Here is a 23135-nt window from a genome sequence, read left to right as displayed (position 1 = left end):
TACTCAAAACAGCATTTTGTGCTAGTCCTTTAAAATTTAAAATCTAAAGGTTTATTAATAAAAGAAAGCAAGAAAGCAAGCAAGAAAAAAGGTTGTGAGTACAATTGTTAAAGCACTCAAATTACATACACCTATCACAAAGTTCTCGGTGCAGGCTGCAGCAGATAGAATAAATGATATCTTACAAGTGTCTGGCATACATCCTTGCAGTCCTCCCAGGCCCAAGGTCATCGCAAAGATGCTTCTGATATGATAAGCTGGAGCGAAGACAAATGGAGGAGCTGTCAGGGCCCCCTTTACTCCCTTGTTTGTGTGGAAGGAATTCCATTGTTCTCCTTAGCTGCGTCTACACGTGCACGCTACTTCGAAGTAGCGGCACCAACTTCGAAATAGCGCCCGTTGCGTCTACACGCGTCGGGCGCTATTTCGAAGTTAACTTCGACGTTAGGCGGCGAGACGTCGAAGTCGCTAACCTCATGGTGGCTACGTCTACACGTGCAGCCAACATCGAAATAGTCTATTTCGATGAATAACGTCTACACGTCCTCCAGGGCCGGCAACGTCGATGTTCAACTTCGACGTTGCTCAGCCCAACATCGAAATAGGCGCAGCGAGGGAACGTCTACACGTCAAAGTAGCACACATCGAAATAGGGATGCCAGGCACAGCTGCAGACAGGGTCACAGGGCGGACTCAACAGCAAGCCGCTCCCTTAAAGGGCCCCTCCCAGACACAGTTGCACTAAACAACACAAGATCCACAGAGCTGACAACTGGTTGCAGACCCTGTGCCTGCAGCATAGATCCCCAGCTGCCGCAGAAGCAGCCAGAAGCCCTGGGCTAAGGGCTGCTGCCCACGGTGACCATAGAGCCCCGCAGGGGCTGGAGAGAGAGCATCTCTCAACCCCGCAGCTGATGGCCGCCATGGAGGACCCAGCAATTTCGACGTTGCGGGACGCGGATCGTCTACACGGTCCCTACTTCGACGTTGAACGTCGAAGTAGGGCGCTATTCCTATCTCCTCATGAGGTTAGCGACTTCGACGTCTCGCCACCTAACGTCGAAGTTAACTTCGAAATAGCGCCCGACGCGTGTAGACGCGACGGGCGCTATTTCGAAGTTGGTGCCGCTACTTCGAAGTAGCGTGCACGTGTAGACGCAGCTGAGGAGATAGGAATAGCGCCCTACTTCGACGTTCAACGTCGAAGTAGGGACCGTGTAGACGATCCGCGTCCCGCAACGTCGAAATTGCCGGGTCCTCCATGGCGGCCATCAGCTGGGGGGTTGAGAGATGCTCTCTCTCCAGCCCCTGCGGGGCTCTATGGTCACCGTGGGCAGCAGCCCTTAGCCCAGGGCTTCTGGCTGCTTCTGCGGCAGCTGGTGATCTATGCTGCAGGCACAGGGTCTGCAACCAGTTGTCAGCTCTGTGGATCTTGTGTTGTTTAGTGCAACTGTGTCTGGGAGGGGCCCTTTAAGGGAGCGGCTTGCTGTTGAGTCCGCCCTGTGACCCTGTCTGCAGCTGTGCCTGGCATCCCTATTTCGATGTGTGCTACTTTGACGTGTAGACGTTCCCTCGCTGCGCCTATTTCGATGTTGGGCTGAGCAACGTCGAAGTTGAACATCAACGTTGCTGGCCCTGGAGGACGTGTAGACGTTATTCATCGAAATAGACTATTTCGATGTCGCAACATCGAAATAAGCTATTTCGATGTTGGCTGCACGTGTAGACGTAGCCCTTGTGTGGGGTCACATCTGAGATGGTGCCTGTCACATGATCAGGTCACCTGTCCCATTTCCTTTTAGGCAATCAGCCATTGCCTGTATGATGGACAGCATGGTCATAGCCAAATTCCTCGCATGTGAATTTGCACCTGATAAGGCCCTTTCTCTGTCAAATATGGCTTCATTTGATGAGGAACCTTTCATAACTTGTTGCCACACCTCCTCTTGAAGTCTCCCAAAAACTAAAATATCAAACACGACTACAGACACAATACATATAACTTCAAATATAAAATGACACCTGCATATGAGCAGTACACACAGAATCCCGGAATTATAAGATTCAACAGGAATGTTACTTGGCCCACTGCACAAAATTTGGTGCAGACATAGAATAGTGATTGCAATAATGTTTTCCACATTCCTCACAAAATCCAGTAAAGTGACACCCTGATGCCACAAAGCACTGACAGCCCACATCTGTCCCCACCCTGTGCTCTCTCCCTCCCCATCTCTGTGTGACCTGTCCCTCCCTCCCCACCCCATACTCCCTTTTCCTCCTCTTCTCTGTGTTCATTTCCTCTCTCCCCACCCCATGTTCTCTCTCCCTCCTGATCTGTGTCCTGTCCCTCTTTCCACCCCATGCTCCCTCTTCCTCCCCACCTGCTTGCATTTTGTTTCTCCCTCTGCACCCTGTGCTCCCTCTCCCTCCCCATCTCTGTGTGTGGCCTGTCCCTCCCTCCACTCTCTGTGCTCCCTCTCCCTCCCCATTTCTGTGTGTTCTGTCCCTCCCTCCACTCTCTGTGCTCCCTCTCCCGCCCCATCTCTGTGTGTGGCCTGTCCCTCCCTCCACTCCCTGTGCCCCACTCCCTCCCCATCTCTGTGTGTTCTGTCCCTCCCTCCCCACCCTGTGCTCCCTCTCCCTCCCCATCTCTGTGTGTGGCCTGTCCCTCCCTCCACTCCCTGTGCTCCCTCTCCCTCCCCATCTCTGTGTGTGGCCTGTCCCTCCCTCCACTCCCTGTGCCCCCCCCATCTCTGTGTGTTCTGTCCCTCCCTCCCCACCCTGTGCTCCCTCTCCCTCCCCATCTCTGTGTGTGGCCTGTCCCTCCCTCCACTCCCTGTGCTCCCTCTCCCTCCCTATCTCTGTGTGTGGCCTGTCCCTCCCTCCACTCCCTGTGCCCCCCCCATCTCTGTGTGTTCTGTCCCTCCCTCCCCACCCTGTGCTCCCTCTCCCTCCCCATCTCTGTGTGTGGCCTGTCCCTCCCTCCACTCCCTGTGCTCCCTCTCCCTCCCCATCTCTGTGTGTGGCCTGTCCCTCCCTCCACTCCCTGTGCCCCCCCCATCTCTGTGTGTTCTGTCCCTCCCTCCACTCCCTGTGCTCCCTCTCCCTCCCCATCTCTGTGTGTGGCCTGTCCCTCCCTCCACTCCCTGTGCTCCCTCTCCCTCCCCATCTTTGTGTGTGGCCTGTCCCTCCCTCCACTCCCTGTGCTCCCTCTCCCTCCCCATCTCTGTGTGTGTCCTGTCCCTCCCTCCCCACTCTGTGCTCCTTTCCCTCCCCATCTCTGTGTGTGCCCTCTCCCTCCCCATCTCCGTGTGTTCTGTCCCTCCCTCCCCACCCTGTGCTCCCTCTCCCTCCCCATCTCTGTGTGTGGCCTGTCCCTCCCTCCACTCCCTGTGCTCCCTCTCCCTCCCCATCTCCGTGTGTTCTGTCCCTCCCTCCCCACCCTGTGCTCCCTCTCCCTCCCCATCTCTGTGTGTGTCCTGTCCCTCCCTCCCCACCCTGTGTCCCCCTCCCTCCCCATCTCTGTGTGTTCTGTCGCCCCCGCCCTCTCCTCCCTGTGCTCCCTCTCCCTCCCCATCTCTGTGTGTTCTGTCCCTCCCTCTCCTCCCTGTGCTCCCTCTCCCTCCCCATCTCTGTGTGTTCTGTCCCTCCCTCTCCTCCCTGTGCTCCCTCTCCCTCCCCATCTCTGTGTGTTCTGTCCCTCCCTCCCCACACCATGTTCCCTCTCTCTCCCCATCTCTGTGTGTGGCCTGTCCCTCCCTCCACTCCCTGTGCTCCCTCTCTCGCCCCATCTCTGTGTGTGGCCTGTCCCTCCCTCCACTCCCTGTGCTCCCTTTCCCTCTCATCTCTGTGTGTGTCCTGTCCCTCCCTCCCCACCCTGTGCTCCCTCTCCCTCCCCATCTCTGTGGGTGGACTGTCCCTCCCTCCCCACACCATGTTCCCTCTCCCTCCCCATCTCTGTTTGTCCTGTCCATCCATCCCCACCCCTTGCTCCCTCCTTTCTTCCCCACATCTCCCTGCCTCACTCCTTTTCTCTGTCTCCTCAGGCTGAAGAATGACAAGCAGGTGAAAGCTGGGCAGTACGATGGGCTGGTTGAGCTGGCCACTATTTGTGCTCTCTGCAATGACTCCTCCCTGGATTTCAATGAGGTGAACACCCGACACATAGCCAGGGTCATCCTGCACTGCTACCCCCCACCCTCCTGCTTCACCCTGTACCCTCCATTCCCCACCTCAGTCTGTCATCCTGCACCCCCCATTCACCACCATTCCCAGGTCACCCCAGATTCCAATCCCACACCCTGCCTGGATCACCCTGTGCCCTCCGTTCTCTGCACCACCTGAGTCACCCAACACCTTCCATTCTCCCCACAACTGTCACCCTGTATCCTTCATTGCCCACCCCACTTGGGTCAGCCTGTATCCTCCATTTCTTGCCCCATGTGGCTCACCAAGCACCTTCAATTCTCTCCCCCCGGCACCAACCTGTCAGCAAGCACCACCCATTCCCCACCGTGCCTGGGTCACCCTGCACCCCTGTTCCCCACCCTGACTGGGCCACAATGCACCCTCCATTTTGCACCCTATCTGGGTCACCTGACATCCACCATTGTCCACCCCACCAGGTCACCCTGCACCCTCCATTCCCCACCCTGCTTGTGTCGTCCTGCACCCTCCATTTTCTACCCTTCCTGGTCACCTATCAGCCTCCACTCCTCACCCCACCTGTATCACCCTGCACCCTTATCACCCATCCCTTCAAGGTCACTCTGCACCCCCATTCCCCTCTACTTGTCACCCTGCCTGTCACATGCACCTTCGATTCCCCACCCCACCTGGGTCTCCCTGAACTCTCCATTCCCCAACCTACCTACATCACCCATTCTCCACTCCACCTGTTACCTGCACCCCCATTCCCCACCCCACCTGGGTCACCCTCATGCCCCATCCTGGGCCTAGGGCTGGATTTAGGGGCAGGCAATCTAGGCAACTGCATCTAGTACTGGGCTTGGGGTTGAGCAGTGGGCTCTGGATGGTCTTTGCCCTGTGATAGGTTAAATGTCTCTGGTCTGGCACTTTTGGGACTTGACCAGTGCTAGACAAGAGAATTTGCCAGACCACAGGAAGTCAATACTGTCTAGCATATTACCAACATTTCCACTCCTTACTAGACTCTTAGAAGACATTAGGGGAAATTACAGCTAAATAACAGCACAGAACACTGAGAGGCAGGACTAGTGTCTGGAGACAAATTTTATGGGACCACAGAAAACTTGGCCATACCCCTGACAAGTGGATATCAGGATAACTCAAATCATGCCAAACCATGGATGTTACAATAAATGATGGAATTCCTGTTCGTCCGGAATTAGCAGATTTGCAGGAAGATAAGCAATAGAAATGTGGTCCTGGCAGTGTTATGGCAAATGAAGATAAAGAAGAATGTGGCTCAGGTGAAGAGAAGAGTAACAACAAAACGAAATCCAGTTTACATAAAATGGAGAGAAATGAGAAAGAAGAATCAACATCACATGATGACACAAACAGCAGTAAGAAAAACTGCACAATATTGCTTTTGGCTGCCAATCCTAAACTCTGCCAATGTGGATCAGACAATTTTGAATGGTACAGCTGGTGACCACTCCAGCACCAGCTGCTGCAAGCATGCCACCTCTCTGGTGCAGCCAAGGGTCCCTTGTTGTTGTGGCTGCTGCTATTGCCCAGGAGACACCTACTTGTCCCCTCCTCTCACCCATTTTGATATTCAGAGTTATTCTTACTGAGAATACTGGGCAGAATATGCAGCTGACTAGCGCACGCAAAATTCTGGGGCATCACTATGTCCACCCACCTGCCTCTTCCTATCCCTGTTCTCCGGCTGCTGCAGCCTGGTGAGGCTGAAGTCAGGTAAACACTAGGCATTAACGTTGATTGTAAATACACAATACAGTTACAGCAATTGCATAGCTAGAATTGACTTATCTGTCATCAATTTACCTGGCCATCCTCACAGAGAGAGGTTGATGGGAGAGCTTCTCCCATTGACCTCCCTTACTCCTCGCGGCATTGATGGGTACAGAGGTTGAGAGCTGGAGAAATCACTCCAGGGTACCTTTGCTTAAAATCCAGGCTACTTACAGCCCCAGGCTGGGATTTCCTTTTCACCAAGGCAAATCCAACCAGCCACTGCTGCAGCTCTGCCAGCCCCAGTGGCCAGCCAGAAGCCACACAAGCAAACCACAGACTTTCCAGCTGCTGTAGCAGCCCAGACCAACAACCCCCAAATTCAGGTGAGAGGCTCTTAAGCCTATTTCACCCAACACCACACAGATTCTTCCAGACTCTAAAGGGCCCAGCCCCCAACCCTGATCAATATATACATGGATCTTACTCAAACAACACACTCACCAATTCTTTAGATCTAATATCTAAAAATCTATTAATAAAAAAGAAAGAACAGGGTTAGACAGAAGAATTGTTAAAGCAATACTTTACACGCATCAGTCACAACTACTGACACAGCCAGCAATATTATTTGCTGAAAAGTCTCTGAAAGTCCATTTCAAGTCACATAGTTTTAGTTACTGGAGGATTGTAGATCTGGCCCACTGGGGTCAACATGCTGGGACATGGACCCTTGGAGACAGACCCCAGGACAAAGAAGCAAGATCCAGTCCAAGATGGACACTGCTAGGCCCACATCATGGTTCTCTCTTGTGTTCAGGGACAGCGCCCTTTCTTTTTCCCATCAGGCCCTTGAGGGTCAAAAATCACCTAATTCAGGTGAGCCGCTGTGGCAAACTGCCATTGGCTGAATCCCAGGAGACAGTCTCATATCCTTAGGTGTTTATTGTCCTTTGTCTTAGTGAAGTACCCTGGCAGGGGTGTCAATCACACCTCCCATTGTGTACTTTTGGCTCTGAATATTCCTATTATAACTTGGAGGAATGTGTCTCCCAGAGATCATTTGCATGAGAATACAAAGGTGTGCACATGTGATACCTTTCAAACAACGCCTGATGGGTAGCAAGGAAGCAATGAGTATTAGTCTATTGTAAGCACATTGCTGTAAAATCACAATTTATGCTAACACTCAGTATAACAGTTGTGAAATCTCACCAATGCTCCAAGTTGTTGTGGGACAGGGCAGGTCATCATAACTGCATAAGACATGGATTATGCAGGGCTCCCCTGGTTTAAAGCATTGTCAAACAGAAAAGAAGGGAGAGGGGTTGAGTTAGCTAGTTGAGTGCCTTGGTCCTGCCTATGCCTTGACTAGCTCTCCTACCTGTTAGAAAATAGAGCTGGATAGTAGTGTTTGTATGTTGTTCTAGACTCTACTTTGGTAGATACTGCAAGCTGAAATCATAGGGTGGTAGCTAAGGTCACTAAGGGCTGAAATCACAGGGTATTACCTCAGGCTAAACCCACCGTGGCAGATGGATGACCAGTAGGAGAAGCAGTAGATGGATGGTGTGACTGGCTGGTAGGAGGAGCAGCGGCAGACAGATGGCATGACCGGTGGACAGCCACTGTGGGTTTGGCCTGAGGCAAAACCCTGTGATTTCAGCTCTTAGTGGCCTTAGCTGCCACCCTATGATTTCAGCTCAAAGCATCTACCAAAGTAGAGTCTCATACAAGATAGTAGTAGGTAGTCTGTCATGTCCGACTCTGATGTCTTGAGCTTGCACAGGCTCATTGGTTGTGGACTCACAAGTGGCTGAGGAGTCCAAGATTTGAATGGCATGGGCATTCACAGTGGGGGCAAGGGAATTGTGCTGGCTCTGTTGGTGCAGCTGCTGCTGTTGCTTTCTTCCTCTCACGAGCATCAATGAGGTGTACGCGTTGCTGCTCTTCAAAGTTGTCATATGTGTGTTGTACGAGAGCACGCCAGCCTTTTTGGTCTTGGCATGCTGCTCTAGCTGATCTGGTTTTAAACCAGCATGAGCAATGTTGGACTTCAAGCAGTCTTTGTACCTCCTGCGAGGCCTGCCTTGATTCCTTTTGCCCTGGGAGAGTTCACTATAGAGAAATTGCTTAGGGATTCTTGACTCCTCCATTCATATGACGTGCCCTGTCCAGCGAAGCTGGGCTTTCAGAATCATGGCTTCGATGCTCGTGGTTCCTGCTCTGTCCAGGACATCTAGGTTCGTAACGCTGTCCTGCCATCGAATGTGCAGTATTGACCTCAGGCTGCATGTGTAGAAGCACTCCAGCAGTTTTATATGTTTTCTGTACAAGGTCCAGGTTTCACAGCCAAACAGCAGACTGGTCAGGACTACAACCTTGTACACTTTCAGTTTAGTGGACTGTCGGATATTGTGCCGATTCAACACTCTCGCTCTCAGATGGCCTAGTGCCCGGCTGGCCTGGCAGATTCTGGCATTGATTTCTTTGTCAAGGGAGCCATCATTGGCTACCACACTGCCAAGGTACTTGAACTCCTCTACTGTTTTTAACTCTGTTCCTTCAATAAAGATTGAAGCAAGGAGAGCAGCAGATCCTGGAGCAGGTTGGAACAGTGCCTGGGTCTTTCCTAGGCTGATGGTCAAACCAAAGAGGCGAGTGGCATCAGCAAATTTGTTGACGATGAGCTGGAGATCAGATTCCTTGTGTGCCATAAGTGCCCAGTCGTCAGCAAAAAGGGCTTCAAGGGTGAGCCTCTCAAGTGTCTTGGTTTTAGCATTCAGACGACGAAGGTCAAAAAGTGACCCATCAAGTCTGTATTTTATGTAGACTCCATGGTCCAGGTCTCTAACTGGCTGAGGATGCACATGAAAAAGAGGTTGAACAACACTGGGGCCAGCACACACCCTTGCTCCCCACCATTGGATATCTCAAATGGATTTGAGGACTTGCCATTTGAAAGAACAAAGCCAGTCATGTCATCGTGGAACAGGCATATGTGGTTAATGAATCTTCTCAGGCAGCCAAGTTTTGACAGGATAATCGACAGGGCTTCTCTGTTGATGGCATCAAATGCCTTGGTCAGGTCTATAAAGACAGCGTACAGATCTGTGTTCTTCTCTGCACACTTTTCCTTGATCTGATGAACAGCAAAGATCATGCCATACAAAATGCACACTCTAGTATCCAGCTCTGTCTTCTAACAGGTAGGCATGCTAGTCAAACCACGCTTATAGTTATATGGGCAAGGCATAGGCAGGACCAAGGCACTCAGCTAACTAAGTCAACCCCCCTCCCTTCTTTTCTGTTTGACAATGCTTTAAACCAGGGGAGCCCTGCGTAATCCATGTCTTATGCAGTTATGATGACCTGCCCTGTCCCACGACTTGGAGCATTGGTGAGATTTCACAATTGTTATACTGAGTGTTAGCATAAATTGTGATTTTACAGCAATTGCGAGGGCCCTGAGCAACTTGAGGGGAGGTGCACTCTGCACTCCTGGAAGGGGTGGGGCCTCATACAGAAGGGGCAGGCCTGGGGCAGTCAGCCCTCAGCACTGCACAAATCGCAATGCAGCCCTCAGCGCTGCACAAACTGCACTGCAGCCCCCTCAGGCAGCCATCAGCACTGCAGGAACTGTGGTGCACCTCTCCCCCCTCCCCTGCCAGCCTTCAGTGCCTCACACACTGTGTCACACCTGGATCTGGTGGCAATTTAAAGGGCTCAGAGTGCCAGCTTCTGCCACTGCCTCAGATGTAGAGTATTTTCTTCAGATTCAGTATCTCTCTTTGGAGTACTGAAGAGGACATACATGCTGTTTTCAGCCTCAGCTATTAGGTGGGCAATGTTGCAGATTTGACCTTGAAGCCACTCTGGCACTCACTGGAAGAGCTACATTGACAGCATGAGGTCAGTGAGGTACCACATGACTGCAACACAAGCACAAAGCTTGGCAAAGTGGATCACTGGCTTCAAAAGTCTGGTCCACGTTGTGGTTTGGCAAGTTATCCTGTTCCAAGTAACACTGTAAGCAAGGTACTACAAACTCTGTTGATGGACAGCGTGACCTTTACTACTTTAATGAGAAGCTGCCTTGATTTCATTGTGGTCTACAGAGACAGCAGATTTGAAGATGCCATCGCCACTGCCAGAGAAATGGCAGAAAATTTAGGAGCTAACTCTGTCTTCAAGGAAACTCATATTCATTGGGAGAAAAGAGAGTTTAGTTACATGGTGATGGGAAGCTTGGAAGAAAAATTCAAGAAGGAGGGGTTTTTATTCACTCATTGACATTGCTTAGTATCCACTGAAGAAAGGTTTGCACTAATGAAGCAGCATAAGAAGACCTTGGGAGTTTTGTCTGACCTTAGAGAGTTGTCAGTGAACCTGAAAAGACGCTTGAACCTGGCAGGTGAGATACCATGATCACGAAGATGGTTTTCCCAGTGTGAGGCACCTTAGTGAGCAGTCAGTGGACCTTAAAATACTCTTGAACAATTATATAGACCTTCACTGGATGTTAACACATGGAGAAAGTTGAGACATCAATGATAAAGACCTCTATGTCAAATTGGACAACATCCATCACATTGCATGCATCTGATGAAGTGGGTCTTTGCCTGCAAAAGTTTATGCTCCAAAAATGACTTAGTCTATAAGGCACCACAGAACTTCTTGTTTTTGCAGATACAGACTAAAATGGCTACCCCTTTGATATCCATCACATTATGCCACTTGGGAAACATGCTGCACTCCAAGTTCTTCAATTCAGTCACAATGCAGAGATGAAGGATGCTTTTCCGAATGTGTGGCTCTCCTACAAGATACTGCTCACGTTGCTGGTGAGAGTTGCAAGTGGTGAGCACAACTTTTTGAAGCTCAGTCTCATTAAAACACATTCTACTGATGATGACTGAAGAGAGACTGACGTCACTTGATCGTTTGTTGCTTAAAAATACCATTGGCCAGTGTTTTGCGCTCCCTGGCACTGTGCTTCAGCTTGTGAGGACCTGATGAACTAAAGAACTAAAGTTAACATTCTAAGGCAGTGACTCTACTGTAACGCTACTTAATACTCGTCCATTCAGTGTTGGTGCAAAGTTCAATTTCTTGATGTTAGTATATTTCAGAAATTCAAGTTTTGAGGAAATGATTATTTGCTTACATGTGGCATGAATAATCACAGATTTTACAAATACTAGCATACATATTTATCATCATACTGGTATGACTATGATCTGAAGAAGTGGTTCTGTCCCACGAAAGCTCATCACCTAATACATTGTTTTGTTAGTCTTTAAAGTGCTACTGGACTGCTTTTTTGTTTTGGAATTAATCAGTGTTTCTCAAACCATGTTCCATGGAACAATGTTGTTCTGTGAACAACTGAGAGATGTGCCGTGTGCCGTGAGCATTTGAGCAATTTCAAAGTATATATTTTCTGTTATTAAAATCAAATACAATATTATTTCTTCATTGCTATAATATCTGATTAAATTACTTCATTTTGTTTTTGCTGCATATGTTACTTCTTTTTGGCCTAACAACAATTTTTTAAAGAACATTTTCAGAGGTGTTCTAGATAAAACGTATTATTGTTTGCAGAAAAGAAGCATGAGGGGGATTTGATAGCAACCTTCAACTACCTGAAGGGTGGCTCTAAGGAGAATGGAGCTAGGCTGTTCTCAGTGGTGGTACATGCCAAAACAAGGAGCAATGGTCTCAATTTGCGGTGGGGGAGGTCTAGGCTGGATATAAGAAAAAATCCATCAGTAGGAAGGTGATGAAGCACTGAAACAGATTGCCTTGGAAGGTGAAGGGATCTCCATTCCCAGAGATTTTCAAGGCCTGGCTTGACAAAACCCAGCTGGAATGATTTAATTGGGATTGGTCCTGCTTTGAACAGGGAGCTAGACTAGATGTGCTCATTAGGTCTCTTCAAACCCCAGTCTTCTATGAATCAATGACTGTGCATCACAGTTGTGAAATGGACCACAAATGCAATACAAAATAAGGTATTCAGAAGTGTAACGAATGTGCTTGCCTGAGTATAATTTAGTCTAGGGCCATCCCTACTTGGCCACCTATATCCTCCATCCTGCTGTCCACCTCCCGCCCTACTCAGATTCCACATGCCCATCCCAGGGCCTGAATATCCTAGGCCCTGAACTGCTGCATGTACTTACAGGCCAAGGGTGTCTATGAGAAGGTGGGGGAAGCCACTGAGACAGCACTGACCTGCCTGGTAGAGAAGATGAATGTTTTCAACACAGATGTGCGGAGCCTGTCCAAAGTGGAGCGTGCCAATGCCTGCAACTCTGTAAGTTTTCACCGGCCAGGACCTCTGCCCCAGATACCCCTGGCCTGCCCTCTCCAGCACCACCTTCTGCCACCTCCCATCAAGCCAATGTCTGCTACTCTGCACATTTATTCCCCCACTACCCATGCCCACTCATTCTGACCACCACCCCTCCTGGGCCAGCAGATGTGTTTTACTAGGCTCCCTGGCGGGCATGCTCTCCTGGTTTGTTCTCATTGACTTTTCCAGGATGGCTTATTAGGGCTTGCTGAGCACCTGTCCCTGTGCTTCTTGAGTTGGGAGAGGGGCTTCTTTGGGCTACAGGTCTGGTGTTTTGGGGAGGTTCATTGTTCCCCATTCTGTCCCTCCCAGGTGATTAAGCAACTGATGAAGAAGGAGTTCACTTTGGAGTTCTCCCGTGACAGGAAGTCCATGTCTGTTTACTGCTCTCCTGCCAAGGCTTCCCGCGCAGCTGTGAGCAACAAGATGTTTGCCAAGGTCAGTGCCAGGCTACTATCCCCATGGTAACCTAGGTATCCCTCAGTTGCCTGCTGTCATTCTGTTATGCTTATAAGAAACACATGGGATCTTTCTAGAGGGACAAGGCAAGAATGCTGCATTTATTGAGAATACAATACCATTATATGATATGCACATAATGTACATAGTTTACTCAGACACACACACACACCATCTTATGGTTGCTTATAGTTACCAAAGGTTGCTCATTCTAATCCATTGGCTAGATGTATTAGAGGTGAGTGTGGAGCCAGGTTCTGTTGATCCGGATCAATGCTCTGATGTTGACAAGACGTGAAGAGGAACCCAACTCTGTATTAGTGCACGTATCTTTTATAGCTTTTAGTCCACAGTCCTGGTTCTGTCCACCTGCCCCAGGCATGATGAGTCACCAGTCAGTGGCACATAGGTTTGATCCTTTCCCACTGCCCAGGTTTCTGTGTGACTCATCACCCACAGATGGGACTTAATCTTCCTTTCCGGGTGGGTCACTGCTGTAGAGTCCAGTTTTCATTGTTCTTCAGCCTCCAAGTCTTTGCTGTCCAGATAGGTGGGCTCCAGAGGGCAATTCTAAGCATCGACATTCACCCTTCCAGGTGGATCTCACACATGCCCATTCTCACACAGACAGTGCAAAGTTTACAGGCTAATACAGAAGAGCATATCCCTCAAAATGGAGTCTTAGGTACAATATGGAGTTAATACAATGTGGTACAAAGCTCCTATTAAAAGATATGGGATGATAGAGGGAAACACAAAGATATGTGGTAATGCAAAGGTTCTATTAAAATATACCTATTTATTTAGGATTGCTATAATTACAATAGTAACTGGGGCACCCAGTGTCACACAGCTATGGAGTGTTTGATGCTGTCTTTTATCCAATCCCTTTGGGAATGCTCCTATTACACTCATCTCTTGTTAAACCAGTAGTTTACTTACGAGTACTCACTTAAACGAGGGACAGGTTTACTTACCTTTGTTCACTCTACAAGTGAACTCCCCCCTGGGTAATACAAGCCTTACCCCTGTCCAACCTGTCACAGCCTGACCACCTGCGCTGGTCCCACAGCCCCAACCTGCTGCAGCCTGCCCCTCTGCAGCCCCACGGCAGCCTGACCACCCACCCTCCGCCGGCCCGTGGCAGCCTGACCCCCCCCCACCCTCTCCTGGCCCACAGCAGCCTGACCCTGCACCTAAGGTGGCCCCATGACAGCTTGACCCGCCCTCCGCTGGCGCGCAGCAGCCTGACCCCACACCTATGCTGGCCCTGTGGCAGCCTGACACCTCCCCACCCTCCGCCGGCTCCTCGGCAGCCTGACACCCCCCCACCAGCACCATGGCAGCCTGACACCCCCCTGCTCTCTGCCGGCCCATGGCAGCCTGACCCAGTACCTCCACCAGCCCTGCAGCAGCCTGACCCCGTACCTCTGGCGGCCCATGGCAGCCTGACCCTCTGCTGGCCCCGCAGCAGCCTGACCCCCATACCTCCACCAGCCCGCGGCAGCCTGATGCTCCGCCTCCCCTCCCCGCCAGCCTGGTAGACCTAACCCACCACAGCCTGACCCCCACCACACACCCAACCTTCAGCAGACTGAACCCGCCCCACCCATCCCACAGACCCAACCGACCACCAGGTTTTAATCCTCTCTGCCACTCATGGCCCCAAACTGCCCTCAGCCTTTAACCTTTTCCAACCCCCAAACCCAAGGTTCACTTACCTTTCAAAAGCAGCGCTACCTGCTGCCACTCCTTCCCCAAGCTCTAGGAACCAATCAGAGACTTTTATGTGTATTTTAATGAAAATTTAGTGTCCCTCTTATGAGTTTCTGCCTATGAGCACGAAGCTGGGACCCAATTGTGCTCATTGAGCAAGGGGTGAGTGCATTTGTCACCAGGACAAGCCACACGGCTCCATCACTCTAAGACTAGGCCTCTGGGCACCTGCCTCCCTGTGTTTCAGTGAGGTCCTGCCAGTCAGGGAGGGGCATGTAACGGAGAACTGAGCTGACAGGTGCAGCTCCATGTGTCCAGGTCTGTCCTGCTTTCTCTGTCCCTGCTGCGCTCAGGTCCCCTCTCTCTCTCTGTCTGTCCCCACTGCACCGGGGTGAAATAACTTCCTTTTCTTACCGGCACTGTCGTGTCACGTCATGGGGCTCAGGGCAGGAGTTGAGGCATGTTTGTAGAGAGTGTGCAGGGAAGAGAGAGGAGAAAGGAGCTGGGACAGTCCCAGTCATGGCTGGTTCCCTTGTCTCACTCTTCTCCTGTTCCCAGTCAAATGGAAGCTAAGGCTGCGGGGGCAGCACCTGCAAGCAATGCGGTGGGCAAAGACCCCCCGCCCACCACTCGCTTCCCTCAGGGCTGCAGACTGTAGGGAAAGCACAGGCCTCCACTGCTTTCAGCCAACGCAGAGCCAGCAGGACAGCCAGGGAGCCACACGCTGTTAGTAGGAGCGCAGTTGGGAGCACATGCACACCTTCACCTGCATTATCCCCAGCTAGCCACTTTCTTATCCATATGTGCATTGGGGCATACCAGCTACTTTCACTTTTCCACAGCATTCTGTGCATCTCTGCCCTGTGTTTGGTCCTGCAGCACTCCATCTGTCTGTCTCATGTTCTCCCTCCTACAGGGTGCCCCTGAGGGAGTGATTGACCGTTGCAATTATGTCCGGGTGGGCACCACTCGTGTGCCCCTCACACCACTGGTGAAAGACAAGATCATGACTGTCATCAAGGAGTGGGGGACGGGACGGGACACACTGCGCTGCCTCGCCCTGGCCACACGTGACACCCCCCCAAAGAGAGAAGACATGAATCTGGAGGATTCCACCAAGTTTGTTGAGTATGAGGTCCGGTGCAGGCATCCTCCCAAGGGTCTGGTGTGATAAAGGCTGAGGGATTGTTTGGGTCAGTGGCTGGGGGGGTGCCAGTGTGGGGGTTGTTGAGGGAATGATTGTGGGGTTTGTTCAGAGGAGTGGGTGGGGGTATTGCTGGGAGGTGTTGGGGGAGTGGCTGGGGGGGTGTCAGTGTGGGGATTTTTTGAGGGAGTGATTGTGGGGTTTGTTTGGAGGAGTGGCTGTGAGTATTGCTGGCAGGTGCTTGGGGCAGTGGCTAAGGGGTGTCAGTGTGGGGGTTGTTTGAGGGAAATATTGTGGGGTTTGTTCAGAGGAGTGGGTGGGGGTATTGCTGGGAGGTGTTTGGGGAAGTAGCCAGGGAGTATCACTGTGGGGGTTGTTTGAGGGAATGATTGTGGGGTCTGCTTGGAGGAGTGGCTGGGGGTCATGCTGGGAGGTGTTTGGGGGAGTGGGTGGGCAGGGTGTGGGTCGTTGGGGGTCAGAGTGGGGGGCTGTTTGGCAGGTGGCTCAGGGTTATCAGGGTGGTTGTTGGTGGGAGAGTCACCCAGAGATTGGGAAGATGGTTGATGGTCAGGGGCAGGGTTGGTTGCGGGCAATGTTCCCTCTAATCTTTCCAGCCCTGTGTGGATTTTTTCCATTCGTGGCTGTACTTAATTTTTATCTGCACTGAGGCATGTGTCCCACTGGTAGGAACAAATTCTAGCTGTGTGTGCTGTGCTAACCCTCTGGGCAGCGCTGGAATCTGTCCTGTGTGGGCACAGCTTACACAGAACACGGGCTGGCAGCATGGTTAATGGGTCAGGGCTGGAGCTGGTAGTGCAGTGCTTGGGGCTTCAGGGTGGGGCTTGCTTGGGGGTGGGCTGAGCTCTCAGGTTGAGGGTTGACTGATGTAGTGGTTGGGGGAATTTCCAGGTCTGATTGGGGCATAGTTGCAGGGGTTACAGGGCTGGCTGGGGTTTATAGGACAGGGTAGGCATGTTTGGGGGAGTTGAGTGGGCTGGCTGGGGTCTTGTGAGATTGGCTGGGTGTGGCAGAGGGGTTGCAGGACTAGCTGGGGCATTGTTGGGGGATTGCGGGCTGGTTGGGAGGTTACAGGGCTGGGGCCCTCTTTGGGGTTTTGTGAAATTAATTGGGGTGTGGCTGGGGCACCTTGCAGGGCTGGTTGGAGGTCACAAGACTGGTTGGGGCATGGTTGGAGAGTTGCAGGGCCAGTCTATTGTGAGCCTAGTTTGTCTTTGGTTCCCCCACAGGTGGACCTGACCTTCGTGGGCTGTGTGGGGATGCTGGATCCACCCCGGAAGGAGGTGATGGGATCCATCCAGCTGTGCCGTGATGCTGGAATTCGTGTCATCATGATTACGGGTGACAACAAGGGCACAGCCATCGCCATCTGTCGCCGCATCGGGATCTTCAGTGAGGATGAAGAGGTGACAGGGAAGGCCTACACAGGCCGTGAGTTCGATGACCTGCCTCCTGCCGAGCAGCGCGAAGCCTGCAAGCGGGCTTGCTGCTTTGCCCGCGTCGAGCCCACCCACAAGTCCAAGATCGTGGAGTTCCTCCAGTCCTTTGATGAGATCACAGCCATGGTGAGCAGAGGGCAAGAGGACAGGATCACTGGCCTGGGGCGAGAGGGAGAAGGGCAATGGGTCCCTGCCATGGCAGAAGGATCAGAGGCTATGCTAAGGGACTATGCACATGGGCATATGGGGGTCAGTGGTGTTTGGAATTCCATGTTCTGTGGCTCACCTTGACCCCGTCTCCAGACAGGGGATGGGGTGAATGACGCCCCTGCACTGAAGAAGGCCGAGATTGGCATTGCCATGGGCTCAGGCACAGCTGTGGCTAAAACAGCCTCTGAGATGGTCCTGGCTGATGACAATTTCTCCACCATCGTGGCAGCTGTGGAAGAGGGCAGGGCCATCTACAACAACATGAAGCAATTCATCCGCTACCTCATTTCCTCCAATGTAGGCGAGGTTGTCTGGTGAGTGCACTGCCATGGTTCCAAGCCTCTGTCCCATCAGACCCCACACAATCCTGACAGTCTTGGTCCTCCCTCCTCCAGGCAATCAAATCCTACCCCTCCCCTCCCCAGCCACGCCAGCCTTGCCCCTCCCCCTCCCTCCCCAGCCACGCCAGCCTTGTCCCTCCCCTTCCCAGCCACGCCAGCCTTGCCCCTCCCCTTCCCAGCCACGCCACCCTCGCCCCTCCTCTCAACCAGCCACACCACCCTTGCCCCTCCCCTCCACAGCCACGCCAGCCTTGCCCCTCCCCTCCCCAGCGACACCACCCTTGCCCCTCCCCTCCACAGCCACGCCAGCCTTGTCCCTCCCCTCCACAGCCACACCAGCCTTGCCCCTCCTCTCAACCAGCCATGCTAGCCTTGCCCATTCCCTCACCCAGCCACACCAGCCTTGCCTCTCCTCTCACACACCCAGGCCAGCCTTGCCCCTTCTGTCACCCAGCCACGCCAGCTTTGCCCCTCCCTGACCCAGTTACGCCCACCTCATCCCCATCCCTCGCTCCAGGCCAGCCTTGCCCCTCTCTTCTTCCCACCATACCAGCCTTGTTCCCCCTTCATCCCCAGCCTCACTAGCCATGCGTGATAAAATAAAAAAATTCTGTAGTGTCTTTTGAGTCCTATCTGGGTCTTAGTTTTCCTGGTATTATGCATGGCTTCCTGGAGCTTGGGGGGTGGGGGTTGACTAAGTTCACTCTTACAGCAGGCTACAGGAGCTAGATGAATGGCCCTCGCCTCCCTGACTTGGGGCTGGCTGAGACTCCCCTGTCTCCCTGGAAAGTCAGAAAAGACAATAGAACCCCACTTTCCAGGGCATGGACACCTAGCAAGGCAATGGGGTTTGCCTCTCAGTTGCAGGCTGACTAGACAGCTATCTCCATGCTGGACTGGGGGCTGAGGTGGGGTGGGTGCTAGAAGGAGTCGGGGCTCTCACTTGGGGCCTGCTAAACAGGTCAGATGGAGGGACAGACAGATAGTGCCTCCCCCAAGGGGTGCCCTACAGCTTGGTGCAGGGCACTCTGGGCTGAGCAGAATGGTGGGGGGCTGTAACCTGCACCCTTCTGCACTACCCTTAGGGCTCCCTGTGCCATGGCCAGCTGCCTAGTAAACCTAGCTGTGGTCAGTGCTCGGTGTGTCCCTGCATGTTGGGCGAGGGGCACCAACTCAGCAGCTTATATATATCTCTGCCAGGGGCTGGGTCAGTCAATGTGCTGGGCAGAGCTCACAGGAAGCAGGAGGCTACAGCCCTGAGGCTCAGTCGAAAGAAGTGGTGGGGCCAGGGAGGGGAAGACCCCCAGGGGGTTTGATTCACTGAAGGCAGCCTCTTAATGCTGCTGCAAAGCTGGCAGCAGAGTCCTACCCTGGGGATCGCTGACACTTTGCCCTGCCCCCACGCCCTAGGACTCATGGGCCTTGCCCCCCTCCTCTGTCTCTCACTCCTCCCCCTCTCCCCACAGTATCTTCCTCACAGCTGCCCTGGGCCTTCCAGAAGCCCTAATTCCTGTGCAGCTGCTATGGGTGAATTTGGTGACTGATGGGCTCCCAGCCACTGCCCTTGGCTTCAACCCCCCTGATCTGGACATCATGGACAAGCCTCCCCGCAGCCCTAAGGAGCCCCTCATCAGTGGCTGGCTCTTCTTCCGTTACATGGCCATTGGCGGTAAAGCCCCCCGACTCTGCCCTTCAAAGCCCCAGGCCCCTCAGCTGTGCACTCACACCTCCTCCTCTCTGCTCTGCCTATAGGCTATGTCGGTGCTGCCACTGTGGGTGCTGCTGCCTGGTGGTTCGTCTATGCAGAGGATGGTCCTGCTGTCTCTTATCATCAGCTGGTGAGAGCTGGCCTCTGCGCAAAGCTGTGGGGGCCTGTGCTGGGTGGGGGGCGAACCAGGGAGCTCAGTGGGACAGTCCTCCAGCATTCAGTGCTGACTCCAGTATGGTGCTGAGCAGGGGGTTCAGCTGGGCACTCCCCCAGTGGTCAGTGCTGGCCCCAGTGCAGTGCTGGGGAGTGGGAGTGAGGGGCCCAGCCAGGCACGCTCCCCCAGCATTCAGTGCTGGCCTCAGTGCAGTCCTACGGAGGCTGTGGGGGAGAGACTCAGTCAGGCACACTCCCCAGCAGTGTTAGTGCTGGCCCCAGTGCTCCTTTACAGAGCTGGGGGGCTTGTGCTGGAGTAGAACAGTGGCTCAGCAAAGCATGCTCTGCAGTGGTCACTGCTGCCCCAGTGCAGTGCTAAGGCTGAGCGGGGGCTCAGCCAGGCATGCTCCCCTGCGGTCAGTGCTGGACTCAGTGCACTCATGCAGAGTTAGAGGGCTGGGGCAGGGGCTCAGCCAGGCATGTGCTGCAGCAGTCAGTGCTGACCCGATTGCAGAGTGGAGGGGGCCAGAAGAGGCAGAGTCTGTGTCCCTTGGGAGGAGTGGAGTAGGGGGTGGAATTTGGTTGGCAGCACTGTGCTGGCTGTGTCTCAATGCCTCTCTTCCCCCCCCAGTCCCATTTCATGCAGTGCACAGAGCACCATGTGGACTTTGAGGGACTGGACTGTGAGGTGTTTGAGTCACCAGTGCCCATGACCATGGCCCTGTCTGTGCTGGTCACCATTGAGATGTGCAATGCCCTCAACAGGCAAGTACCTTACCCTGTCCTCCCCTCCCCCCGCCACTGCCCAGAGCCCAGCTCATTCTCTCCTGATCTCTCTGTACAGCCTGTCTGAGAACCAGTCCCTGCTGCGCATGCCACCGTGGGTCAACATCTGGCTGTTGGGCTCCATCTGCCTCTCCATGTCCCTGCACTTCGTCATCCTCTACGTTGACCCCCTGCCTGTAAGTGCGGCCCTGCCGAGGTGGCTGAGCAGTACAGTGCCTGGGGAGAGCGGGGGCAGGGTGGTTAGTTTCACTTGTTTGTGGTAGAAAAAGCCCCACAAGTCCCATCTGTTCCCCCTGAGCCCTGCTGCCCAGGGCTCTGGAGTTTCCTGGTCGCAGTGCCAGAGCCTCTGAACACTTCCTCACACTTATGTGTGCCTGCCTTGTTCTCCCCATGACCTCTCTTTTGCTGCATCCCAGATGATCTTCAAACTGACACCGCTAGATGTGACCCACTGGTTTATGGTGCTGAAGATCTCATTCCCTGTCATCCTCCTGGACGAGGTGCTGAAATTAATCGCCCGGGATTACCTGGAAGGTAAGGGCATGTCCCTTCCATGGGCAGGCCTGAGAAGGCTGAGCCAGCTTCAGCCTACTAGGAGCCTCCCAGCAGGATTCCCCAGCTAGAGCCGTGATGTGATTTTGTGTAGATGCCTGTCCCATCTGATGGGGTACAGTGAGCTCCGGCTGGTGCCAGGATACTACCCTTTCTCTGTCCTCCAGCCCCTCACTACTAACCATGCACCATGAGCACCTGCCATGTAACAGACCCATCAGGGCAACTCAAATGGGCCCCAAACAGCCCCAGCACCAAATTGCACAGAGCCAGCCATTTACTGCCCTGGAGGCTAGAGCAGAGGGCAGGAAAACAGGGCTGCTGAGTCCTGTCCCAGTTCTAGTAGTCAGAGCAGTGGGGCTGGGAGCCAGGACTCTAGGAATCTGTTCCAGCTCTGGAAAGGGAGTGGTATCTAGTGGGCAGAGCAGTTACTTCATCTGCCACCTGGTGCAGTCCTTGTCCTTTACCTTCTGGGTGTTTCCATTTTCCGTCTCCCCAAAGGGCTGGGCTGAGCCTCTCTTCCCTACCCCCAGCTCTGTGCTGCTCTGCAGTGGGTTTGAGCCCCATGTCCTGGATGGGTTTCACCTTCCATCTCTCCATCCCACATGTGGATCTGGGCTAACTCTCTCTCCTGAACAACCACCTTCCCCAGGCTCTGTTAACACTGGTTTCTTTTATCTTTTCCCAATGCAGCATAATCTCTTTTCCCTCCATCTCCTTGATCCTGCGTCTCAGGTATCCCATGATCCTTTGCTGCATGCTTTACCTGCCCTATGGCTGTCTGCTGCCAAGGGACATGGGAGGGAAGGAGGGAGGTGGAGAGAGAGTGAGAGAGAACGTGTAATCTCATTGCTTTGCCAGTGGCTTTGTGCTGGGTCTTCCCTTCAGTTTGGCAAGTGGGGTCTGGGGCAAGGCCGTGTCACCCATTTGAGCTCTGTGGCTGGGCTGGATACCATTACCTACCCTGCCTACTGCTGTGCCTCTCCATTCCCCTCCACTCACACTGTGGGGAGCCAACTGGGGTGTTGCTCTGACACTGTCGTAATTACTGCTGCTATGCCAGGGGGCTCCCTATTACTGCCCATCATCCCCAGCTGCCAGGAAAAAAAACAGTGGTTAATGCTTATGTAACCTCAGAGGCACTGAGACCATTTGACAAAGGAGACTGAAGTCTGCTCTACAGCCACAGCTGCTGCTCTGCAGGGGAAAGGGGGCTGCCACTTTGGGGAGGGCAGGATCTGGAGGTAGTGATTTCTGACACTGCTCTGATCACCACCAAGCAACTGCTGGTTGCCCAGGGAAGTGGATATTGTTCCCCCCACTTAGTGCCTCCCCTGTGCTTAAGCACCAGTCCAGTGAAGACAACATTGTGCCCATGTGCTGCCTGAGAGCAAGCCAGCCTACAAGTCACTTTGTGTCTTTCTTCCTGGTGGGGCAAGGGCTGGAGACCAGGCCTTGGAGGCCAGTCTGCCACTGGGGCACAAACCCTGCCACCTGGGGCTAGGCCCTGAGGGCACCCCTCTCAACACAAACCTCCTGTCTCACACATGCCCTCTCTCCCTGCAGCAGGTTTAGAAGACCTGAAGAGGAGGAGGCAGTGACACCTCTGGCTGCTAGAGAAGCTGCATCTTCACCCCAATGGTGAAGAACCCCTTGGTGCCCCTTTGCCTCCCCATGAGCCTGTGCTCCCTCTCACCTTCAGCCACCCCTCTTATTTAACAGCTGTTGTCCTTCACCCCAAGGCTGCACACAGCCCTCTTTCTCCTCCCCAGTGGGGAGGGGGTGCAGTATGGAGGCTTGCCTGCTGCCTTTGGAGAACGGGGAGAAGCTGCCTCCCCTCCTTCTGGCCTTCTGGCTATGTTCTGAGCTGTTCCTCTGTCCTAACAGCCCCTGTCCCTTGCACCGTCTTGCTGGGCACCCAGCCTGTTTGCTGTGTTACCAGCTCATGCCAGTGACCTCCTCACTCAGTGGATAGAGGGGAAGTTAAATGCAAAACATAACTGAACAGAGAAAACCGATTTGTCCAGCCAATATGCAGCTCCCAGAGGATTAAATGAAGAGACTGTTCTAGCTGCTTATTTATTGACATTAAAAGATAAAATCCTTAATGCTGCCTGCGCTCCAGCTTCTTCCTTTGCCTCCTGGGAGGGGGACAGGGCAGGAGCAACAATTGCTGCTCTTCCAAATGGTACCACAATTGGAGGAGGGGGCCAAAAAATCTGAGCTGACATCTGAAAAGTGTCCCCTGCTGGCCTTGGATGGTATTATGGCCACGCCCAGCTGTACTAGAGAATGTAAAACAGGTCAATGACTTTAATGGGATGTGGCTCCTGCCAGAGCT

The 23135-nt window shown here is 53.1% G+C and overlaps 1 protein-coding gene across 2 annotated transcripts in view; it reads left to right on the top strand.

Moving 5' to 3' along the window:
* ATP2A1 (ATPase sarcoplasmic/endoplasmic reticulum Ca2+ transporting 1) overlaps positions 1 to 22907 on the top strand; it is a 53901-nt gene extending 30994 nt beyond the window's left edge. Inside the window, exons 11-23 of one of the 2 annotated variants that reach the window (XM_074998382.1) lie at positions 4050 to 4152; positions 12098 to 12229; positions 12581 to 12706; positions 15360 to 15578; positions 16835 to 17170; positions 17348 to 17568; positions 19062 to 19264; positions 19348 to 19433; positions 20088 to 20221; positions 20301 to 20418; positions 20659 to 20776; positions 21488 to 21529; positions 22364 to 22907. In XM_074998382.1, coding sequence (XP_074854483.1) covers positions 4050 to 4152; positions 12098 to 12229; positions 12581 to 12706; positions 15360 to 15578; positions 16835 to 17170; positions 17348 to 17568; positions 19062 to 19264; positions 19348 to 19433; positions 20088 to 20221; positions 20301 to 20418; positions 20659 to 20776; positions 21488 to 21492 — 1801 coding nt within the window. In that variant the 3' untranslated portion in view covers positions 21493 to 21529; positions 22364 to 22907. Of the gene's footprint in view, positions 1 to 4049; positions 4153 to 12097; positions 12230 to 12580; positions 12707 to 15359; positions 15579 to 16834; positions 17171 to 17347; positions 17569 to 19061; positions 19265 to 19347; positions 19434 to 20087; positions 20222 to 20300; positions 20419 to 20658; positions 20777 to 21487; positions 21530 to 22360 lie in introns of both variants that reach the window. The other variant, XM_074998381.1, reaches the window with a different exon arrangement.
* Positions 22908 to 23135: the final 228 nt, after the last annotated feature.

The sequence above is a fragment of the Carettochelys insculpta genome, chromosome 6 (genome assembly GCF_033958435.1).
Source record: "Carettochelys insculpta isolate YL-2023 chromosome 6, ASM3395843v1, whole genome shotgun sequence".
In the NCBI taxonomy this organism is placed as follows: Eukaryota; Metazoa; Chordata; order Testudines; family Carettochelyidae; genus Carettochelys; species Carettochelys insculpta.
The sequence above is the reverse complement of the archived record's forward strand: the minus strand, read 5'-3'. Positions and strand labels throughout refer to the sequence as shown.